This window comes from Falco rusticolus, chromosome 14, assembly GCF_015220075.1.
Source record: "Falco rusticolus isolate bFalRus1 chromosome 14, bFalRus1.pri, whole genome shotgun sequence".
NCBI lineage: Eukaryota > Metazoa > Chordata > Aves > Falconiformes > Falconidae > Falco > Falco rusticolus.
This window is the reverse complement of record NC_051200.1, coordinates 17,727,773-17,737,686: the sequence shown is the minus strand read 5'-3', so window position 1 is coordinate 17,737,686 and position 9,914 is coordinate 17,727,773. Positions and strand designations below refer to the sequence as shown.

The following is a 9,914-nucleotide window of genomic DNA, read 5'->3' as shown; positions in this document are numbered from 1 at the left end:
AAGTAGACTTAATGACACTTGATATATACTAACATATTCAAAAGCAGATCTCTAGAAAATCCTGTAGCAGTATTTTGTACAACTCATTAAGTCACAGCTGAGCACTCTATATGGAAACTTGCAAAATACTTGTAAGATGGAGTTAAAAAAAAGTGACAATAACTGTGCCAACCAACCAGCCATTTGTCCCAGGAGAGTGGGCAAACGGCAGAAGGAAAAGAGGAAGTAAGAGTCCCTGTGGGGTAGCTCTTTCATCACATGATGTAGCTACAGCCTGATGGTTACATGTTTTCTCTATCACTTGGATAACTCATCACTTAGATTGTACAGTAACAATTGCATACTAAAAATAGTAAATATTTTGTGTTTTCTTTTCAGTGTAATGTGAATGGTTCCTAAACCTGACCTCTTTTTGTTTCAAGTGCTCTTTTTCCTGTTTTGCTGAAGATCACGAACGTGATTTGAGGTTTACTCCATCATAACCTAAGAGAAATAAATGCCTGAATGTACATGTGCTCAATTTTCTTGATCTCTGCCACCTGCACTTGTTTGCACTTATACCACAAAGTATTTTTCTAATGTTCTGCCTGCTGCTCTTAAAACTTAGAGGTGGGTCCAATGTAAATGCTTTATGGAAGAAGACTTGGCTAAAGCAGTATGAGTATTGTGGAAAATGCAGAAAATTTGGATTAAAAAAGCTCTTGAGCACTTAGGAGTTATGCAGAACAAATAGTGCTGTAGAGTTTGGATTTAAAAATTAAATTTGTGCAGAGATGTCAGTCAGTTGGAAATTATTCTCAGTTTTTCCTGACTCTGGAATGACTGACCTTTCTGCTCCAGTTATGTGTGCTGCTTAACACAGACAAATAAAAGCACAGAAAAACAAAACGGCCATTAGGGCCAACTGAAGAGAAGAAAAAAACAGATCTGAGTATTTCTTTTTAACTGAAACTGGCAAACTGTTAAACTGTGGCTGTAGAACAATGAACTGTGAAATATAAACTGATGTAGTTGGAAATAAACATTACATTGCCTGTAATGTTACAATGTTATACATTGCTGCAAACAAGTGATTAAACCCATGATTGCTTGATTAATTTCACAATTCCAAAGTTATGTGTGCTTTAGACCGCATAAACTATGCCCAAATACTTACTGTTAAAATTTTAAAAAAAATAAATAAAAGGAACACTTGTACTCAAAAGAGAAGGTGCATCTCAAAGTATTAAGAACTGAGCAGCCCAATGGAGCTGGCCTATTTTATAACCTACTACCTTCTGCCATGAAGATTCGACTCCAATTTTAAGATGCCTGCAAGTTTCAGAGCTGTCATTTTATTTGAAAGCTGGTATTATTGGGTTTTATCAACAGGTTTTCACTGTTGGATTTTTTAAAAGAAATACCATTTCATCCAGTACTCAGGTACGCCTCAGCGTCAGAAGAAATGCAGACAGCTACATGAATTTTAGGCATGCTTTAACTACGTGTGTATTAGAGACAGATGGGTAAAATTCACTGTACTGGTCTTGCTTGCCTTTTTAAAAGAACAGTCACACTGTGGAAACAGTGCTGAGCTGGAACCATTTTCCAAAGTGCAATCAAGTACCATGTTTGTATCTAAATCTGGACTCCAAAGATTTGTGGATTGTCCTCATCTCACTGTAACAGATCATGATTGTTTTCATGACTCTTTTCTCAGTATAACTTCATAAGCACAGACTCAGTTATACCAACACAAAATGGGTATTTTTCTCTTTTTAAAATAATTGTATTAATACAAGGACATCTGTTAATATGAGCCCTCTAATAATCAGGCATATGATTCTGGTTTCCACTACCCACACAAATACGCCCATGGTGAGAGACCTTCAGTTTACGTGGCGAGACTCAGCCTGAGGGATTCTCTAATCCACAGAAAGTTAAGCAATTTTTCATTCTTGTGAACCATGAGCACATGCTGATGACTCAGGTGTTGGGGACTGGATTTCTCAAATTTGATGAAAGAAAGTTTGTCTTTTGTTTGTGGTAACAACAGTTCTATTTTAGCCAAACCACCACACCAGTTATCCCTTGTGTCTCGCCTGTTCCCAAGATAAAATTCAGGCAAACCTGCTGAAGTCAGAGCGTCACAAGGAAACCCCCGTGTGTGTGAAGTGTAAGGACACGCCATGGATGGGGCCCTGAAGAAAACGAAGTGGAAACAAGGCTTTTCTCCAGGGGCCGGCGTCCTCCTCGGCTGCCCGCACTGCCACAGCCAGCCCCGGCCGCCTCAGCTCCCGCCCGCCCGCGGAGCAGCCGGCCCGGCTGAGGGGAGACGGCCGAGCACGAGTCCCGGCCTTCCCGCCTCACGGCGGCCCCACCGAGGGCTCGGCCAGGAGCCCTCGGGACGGATCCCCCTACACACCCGCTCCGCGCTGCCAAAGCCCAGGCCGGTCACTTTTGTGCGTTTCTATTCAAAACGCCGGCGCTCCGCCATTTCCTAGCACCAGCCCTGCCCCGCTGCCGCCCCGCCGCCCGCTGCCTCCGCTCCCGCAGCGCGCCTGCGCGTGCCCATGCGCGGCAACGCCGGCCGGGCGGTGCGCGTGCGCCCAGGCGTCCGGCGTCTGTGAGGCGGCGGATTGGGAGGAGGCGGCGGCGAGGCAGCAGGACCAGGAACTGCTCCGGTTGCGGCTGGGAGGGGACGGGGAGGCGCCCGGTGGTGCTTGTCGGTCCTATGGGGCCTTGAGGGTACAGCCCCGGAGAGAGAGGGGGTCTGTGCTGGGGCGCGGAGCCGGTGGGAGGATGGAGGGGCAGGCGGCTCCGGGCGCGGGCGGCGGCGAGGAGGCGCTGAGCTCCGGCAGGATGAACCCCAAGCGGAGTGGGCGCGCCGCGGAAGAGGAGAGCCGGAACAAGCCCAAGCTGGTGAGCGGGCTGTGGGGCTGGCAGGGGGGCAGGGGAAGCGGAGGAAGGCGAGGGAGGGGGGGAGGGGAGGGGGGAGGAGGAGGAGGAGGAGGAGGGAGGCTCCGGTGCCGTTTTCTTGTTTCCCAAGTAGAGAATCTGGGGCGGAGGGGCGTGCGGCCGGGCCTGGGGGGTGCCGGGCTTTCAGGAATTAAAGGCTGCTTTTTGAATAATCCCGTGAGGGGGTTTGGGTGCCTTTTGGCGGAGGGAGGCGGCAGCTGGCGGGGACGTGCGGCGGCACCGCGCCGAGGGCCGGGGGCGGCCGCTGACAGGGGCCGGGAAATCCCGGGTTCCCCGTGAGGGCGATGCCGGCTGGATTCCCGGCGGGTGGTGCCCGGGCCGCCCCTTTGGGGTGAGGTGCGGTGACAGCGCTCTGCTGTAGGCAGGACCTGTTGGTGTAACCTCTGCTCCGCTCATTTTTCGAGTGGAACGTCACGGGTGGTTTGGTTTTTTCCTTCTGTATGAGTTGAACCATCCAGAATATTGGTGGTTGTGATGCAAACAATGTGAACTTCTGAATTACTGTCAAAGCAACTCGAAACATTTGGGTATTGTCCAGTGTTTTTGGAAATATGTGACGAACTTTTGACCAAAGCTTCTTTAGGACTGTAGAATTTGTTCATTACATGTGGGTTTTTTATTTAAAATTAGATATTTCTACTTACAGACCTGATAACTTGAAATGTAGGTACATTCCAAAGCCAACAGCACTGGATTGCATCTCATTTTATAAACACACTAGCAGCAAACCCAGTGTTTACTTTTGATTGTTTACTTCTGTAACTTACAAGTAACTTATGTTCATGTTAGATCAGTTTTCTGATGGGTTTTCCAAGAACAGCAGTGTAGCAGATGCTTAAAACTTACCTGACTTTTCTTATGAAATAGAGTACTAGTTTCAAACTTTATATAATCAGTGCAGGGCTTTTCAGCGCTAGTGGTAGAACCAAGTCCACATGTAAGTGCTCCCACCTTGTGTTCCCTTCGTGTCTGCCTTGGGCTGATGAGTCTGAGAACTGTGGGAGTGTTCTTGTCACCGAAAACTAAGTTAGAATGCGTGTGGGGAAGAAGTTAAATTTGTAATGTATGAGGCGTTGAAAAGTTACTGAAAGTTATAATGACTTAAAAGGTTGACAGAAAGCCAGAATACTGAATAACTTCAAGTGTGCTTGTATTGAAAGTGACCATGTTTATTTTAGCAAAAAGTAACCAAATATGTGTCTCATTTTCTGTGTTATTGAAAACAAACTCATACTTCCTTGCATAGGATAAACATAAACAAACTTCCTCATATAAACGAGGTGCTTGTTTATGTTTATACTACCTTTACTGTTTCCTAGCTAAAGTGGCTGGGAAGGCTGCCTGAAGATGCCTGCAGGGAAGTGATTTTAAAATCACACAGGAAAGTACCTCTATTGGAAGCTGTGGGCACAAATTTGAATGCTTCTTTAGCAGGGAACACTTTGTTCTGAAAAAAATACATAATTTAAAAAATCAAAGAGCTCAAAATTAGATTGAACAGGGCAACTGTTTGCATTGCATATTCTTTTCAGTTATTCTAGTATCACTAGAGTAGGCTTTTACTGTTACATTTAGTGGAAAATGTCCATGATGTTAATATTTGACTTTGTATGCAGTCATACGCTTTTGTTTCTTGAGGGGATGATTACAGTCCATCAGCAACATGGGTCAGAGTAGTGGTATATTGGTTGAGCCAGATACCTTCTGAAAGGTAGTTTTGCCCTGAGATAAAGTGACTAGACTGATGATGTAACGAGTGAGTGGGTTGAATGGAAAAGTAGTTATTTTGATTCTGGACATGATGCGCACAAATGGTGTATGAAACTGACATGAAGAGGGATCTTCCTCTGAGGGAGAAAAGGGATGGGGTTCAGGTGTGTTTTAAGTTGAGGTAGTGTGAGTGGACAGGCAGATTTATCAATTCTTGCCATGGATTTGCGAGGGAAGAACAGGACCGTAATCAGGGAAAGTCTGCGTCCATTATGTGGGAGAATAATCTTACTAAATTTTGCTGGCTTTAATTTTGAATGGAGTATTGGCTCTGCTGAGGCTAGCAATATCTTTAGGTATTCGGAGGACAACCTTACTAGTACCTCATCCCTGTTCTTTTCACTGTGTAAATAAGATGAAGGTATATTTGGGACTTCTGTAAGAGAAGCCACACTATTTGTGCAAGTATTGTCACTGAGTTTGTATACAAAGCTTTTCAGAGTTTGATGCAGAGATTTTCTTGGTTCAGCTGCATAACTTAAAATTCATCAAGTTTCAGTACAGTTACAAGATGAATCAACCTGCACTCTGTCAGTTTGCTGTGTGTAATTCAAGGAACTCTACTGTGCGCTGAGAGGAGTGTGTCTCTTTTCCAGAACTTCTTTCACACATCAAGTGGAGTGCTGAATAAGGGCTTGGTGAGAAGTGGTGTGCAACTACACATAACAGAGGGTTTATTTTTAGTTCCTGGCATAGCAGCTGAAATCAGGCAAGACATTGGGAAGAAGTCTAGGGGAATGATTTTTATATGATGGACTAAAAATGGCTGTAGATGACGGGGAGCTGGGAAAGCTGAAGTCATTATTTTGGGGGAAGGGAAACTTGAAGAAGAAGGTGGAAGTTTTTTGTTGCCCCATGCTTCCCATCTGAAAGTAGAAGGTGGGCAATGGTGCTTGGCCTGCAGAAGCATAGTGGTTTGGTGGGTCTTTTTTAAGGACTGAAGCCTGATTGATAGCATTTATTCTTGACTGACAGGAAGTAAGACTAGGCTATCAAGAGAGGATCTGTGCTAGAAAAGACAATGATGGTTTAGAGTATTTTTCTGTAAGATAATTGATACATATGTATGCACACAAATAATTGAAGATGGATTATATTAGAACTACTAATTCAATTTTCTTTTGCTGTAGGTAATTGTAAGAATCATTCAAGTTTGATATAATTTCTAGAACGTGACAGAGCTGCACAATGAGAATTTAGTTCCAGTTTTTATACTAGTACTGTGTAAACTGGAATATTTTTCTAAAATCTAATGTCTGTCTTACAGGCACCTTGACAGCTGCTGAAAGAGCTCTACTTTCATTTTTTTTTTTCCTTCCCCCCCCCCCTCCATTTTTTGCTGGCACAAGAACCAGAGGTGGGAATGAGTGCCTGGTGTTTTTGTCATTATTTTTGTTTATAATGAAATGGGCAGGAAAAAAAAATGTTTTGGCAAACAATCACCTGATCTCCTGCCAGCCCTGAGAATAGGCTGGCATGAGATGGCAATAAGCAGTTACATTCTTAACTGGGTTTGGCTATGTGCTTGTTTTGTTTGTTTAAAAGTATGCATGTTATACTAGGGAAACAGGCTAAATTAAGGTTGTCAGGGAGATTGCTGCAATTCCTGTATTTGTTGAATGTCATTTGCTCTCCTTAACACTTGAGTAACACATGGGAAGTATATAATTCTGTTGGGTACCTAGGAAATTGGTAAGTGCTTGAAAGAGTAGGGTCTGATTTGGCATAGCTGTTAATGCTTAGCTGAACCCACAGTCTTATCAAGTTATTCATCAAAAGATGAAGTTGAAGCAGAGAAGTTGAAGCCAGACTTCTTACAGAACTTCATGGGAGAAGGGAAGACAGAGCTTGTAAGAAGGAGCTGGAGAGTGGGCTGAGTATAAGGGGGGGAAAAACATTTGAAGGATGATTAAGCATTGGTTGACCAGAGACACTGGAATCCTGTTCCTTGTAGTTTTTCAATACTTGGAAACCTGGACAAAGCGTTTAGCAGGCTGGTTGGAGTTCAGTGCTGACCATGCTTTTTTGGGCAGGAGTTTAGGCTAAACTGAGAACTGAATGAGATCCTTTCAAACACCTGTGTTTCTATGAATCAGTACTCAAAAAGAGGAGTTACAACAGGATTTGTGGTGCTTCCTGACTGTTAGGACACTGACTAACCAGAAGTTAATATGGCCAATGGTTTTCTGGGTGCTTTTAAATTAGCGTTAATAATATATTGTGTCAGCTTAGTGTTAGCATATGTAGAAATACTTGTGTGCATGTAATGGCAAGTGCCACACTAAACACGCAGCATTACCCCCAGGTTCACTTCAGGTTTGTGTGATAGTTGTTCAGCGATAGATACTCCACTTAGCTACAAACAAAATTTCTGAAAGGGGCTGTCTTCTGAGTGTGATGCTGTCTTTAAAAGTAGATAAGGAGACATATCTTGTATAACATGAAAAACAAATTTTTAGGGGTGAGGGAGAGCTTATTTGATTGGAGAACAAGTGGATTTGGTGATTCATCAAACAAGGAGCAAGTCATGCTTTGTTTTAAAAGCAGAAATTGTTTATGCTTAATACTGAAGTTTTTTAAACCCCCTGAGCTTTGAGATGAATCAAAAGCTGCGAACAAAATGTTCTGACTAATGTGGCATAAACTGGTGTCGAACAGTGGAATGAAAGCTTTCATCAGCTTTAAAACAGAAGTAAACTGAGTGTGCTTGGGAGAATCGTTTTCCCAGCTGGGCTCCTCCACCCATATCACTGCAGGAGTTAATGAGCACTTTAAATATTGAGTATCAGTTACTGTCAGACAGGCTCTGTTTTACAAGACCTACAATGTGCCATCAACTTTGACTCCTAAGGTTGTTTGATATTGTTCTCCTGTGGAGAAATAATGTGCTTTTTACATGTGACTTTAGATGTTTGTACACTTCATATGTGAACTATGAGTCAGGTTCAGCAGAGATTTTTGGCAAATGACTAAAATGTATTATGTTTGAGATCATAGTGTCTCCGAGTTGAGTCAGCGCATGCCTGCAGAGGATTCTTGCTTCAAGTGTATGCTTCACAATAAAGTGAACAAAATGCTTGTGTTTTAGAAGACTTTTGGTCTTATTAGATCAAAGTCAAGGTATTCCAGCAAGTGAAGTTAGTTAGGGTACAGCTATTACTGACAAGTAAAATTAATGTCTTGAAAAATTTGGTTCTGTTTCTGAAAAGTATACAGATTAGACACTACTTCTAATATGGTACAGTAGGGCATGCTTGGTACTGATGTTTAGGTAAGCGCTTTAGCTTTTATGTGAGTGTATACCGACACTGTTTAAATGGGGTGATATGTCAGGCGATAGGCCTATCTGCTTGTGGTACTTAAACTTCCTGAACTACTACTTGTAAGACAAAACTGTAGAGCAATTCTGTATGATACAGGAAGCTTTGCAAACAAAGCAGATTCCACCTAGGCAATGTGAAAGACAGTTACAGCCAGAACTAACAGTGTGCATATCAAGAGTGATGTTTTCAGAGATTTTAAGCAATATCGTTCTGAATATCCAAGTTGAGCATTTGTATTACAAATAGCCTGTAAAGCATGCTAATGATACTGTGATTGCTGATGACTGGGTAGAAGGAAGAGATGGGCTTGAAAAGTTGGATGGGCTACAAGATGATGTCATGTTTTCTGCATCATTTGCAGTTCTTTAGGGCTAAGCAATAATGGCTACTAACTTTCCTCTCATTCTTTTCATCCCTGTCCAAATTTAGAGGTGAAGTAAAACAAGAGATGGCAGTTGCTGCTGAAGCAACTGGCAATTTCAGTTGTTACTCATCAGTTTACTTGTTCAACTTTAAAGCCACAAGAACTTAGGAAACTACTAGAATGAATATTTTTGTACAGTTCCTTACAGGTTGTATATCGTGGTCATTCTTTACTTTCAGTGTTTTTGAAAATAATTTAATAAGTTCATTTTGGAGCAAGTAAGTTTTTTGTTATGAAGGGCTATGGTGGTAGTGCAGATAATTTTGAGAGAAGATTGACAGTAGAAAGACTTCAGTGTTTGTGTAGCAATTCATAAAGTTGCAGGTAAGACAAAGGTAACTTGTCTTAAGCATGCATGTTATTTTTGTATCCAACTAATTGCTTATTCTAAGGTCTCATGCATCAGGTAGCTTTTTTGTACGGTATTGGAGTGAGCGCCTCTGTTTCCCACTCTCAGACACAACTTCCTAAAAGGTAGATAAGCGAAATCTTGCTTAACAAAAGTAGTGGTAACGCACTCTGTAAGGCAAATATATTCTATGTGTTAACTATTAATTGATAGTATGGGAGGAAGGGGTGATTGCAGAGGAATCAAGGCAGTGGGTTGATTAGCATTGATAATAGGCTGCTGTGGCCTTCTGCGAAGGCAGTGGGTTGATTGACATGGATGATGTGCAGCTGTAGCTCTTTCTGCTAAGTAGTTGAATAGCCCTGAGGGGTGCGGGAGAGGTGGCTGGATGGAGGAGCAGCAGTGTGGTCTGGCCTCTGGAGGAAGGAGAAACAGCATGGACAGTAGAATCTGACTGACAGCAAAAGCCTTGTTGCAGCCTGATAGCTTGCTTGTGCTGCAACAGGTGTCAATTAAAGAATTTTTTTTTTTTTTTTTTTTGAGGCAGTGGTGTAGGCTTAAGCAGTCTCCATGCCCACCCTGGTGCTCTACTGCCTTGAAGTTTTTGTGTGGCAGTGGGACAAACAAGATCACGAAACTGAACCAGTCAATGGTTCAGCTTTTTTATTTGTTCTTTTTTTATTTGCTAGAACTGATGTGCCTAATGTTATGGCACACTAGAATTCCTCCCTTTGTATTTTCTACAGTTTTCTCCCTGTTTTTTCTACAGTTGATCTACCAGTAATATTAAGTTATGATTGTGTCTGTTTTCCAGCTGTCTTCTTGTGATAGCTGTTTAGTTGGATGTGATGTGAAAGCAGCATGTTGTATGCACATGGGCAGATCTGAAAAAGATCTGCTATGGCAGTTAAATGATACTGTCACCTGCATTGTGATACAAACTATAAAATCAGCTGGTTTACAGAAATTGAGAAATACCTTGGAAGTTCAATGCTGGAACAAGGCCTCACAGGGGAAACATGTTTTGATACAGCTACAGAGAAGGTCTTCGGTCCACCTGGGTGTGGTAATATTTGGTCTTAAGGTGTAG

General features: G+C 42.6%; 1 protein-coding gene across 3 annotated transcripts in view; it reads left to right on the top strand.

The window, feature by feature from the left end:
• Positions 1 to 2,602: 2,602 nt before the first annotated feature.
• Positions 2,603 to 9,914, top strand: part of DIAPH2 (diaphanous related formin 2) — a 244,533-nt gene continuing 237,221 nt past the window's right edge. For all 3 annotated transcript variants that reach the window (XM_037407809.1, XM_037407808.1, XM_037407807.1), the window contains exon 1: positions 2,603 to 2,901. In XM_037407809.1, coding sequence (XP_037263706.1) covers positions 2,782 to 2,901 — 120 coding nt within the window. In that variant the 5' untranslated portion in view covers positions 2,603 to 2,781. The remainder of the gene's footprint in view (positions 2,902 to 9,914) is intronic.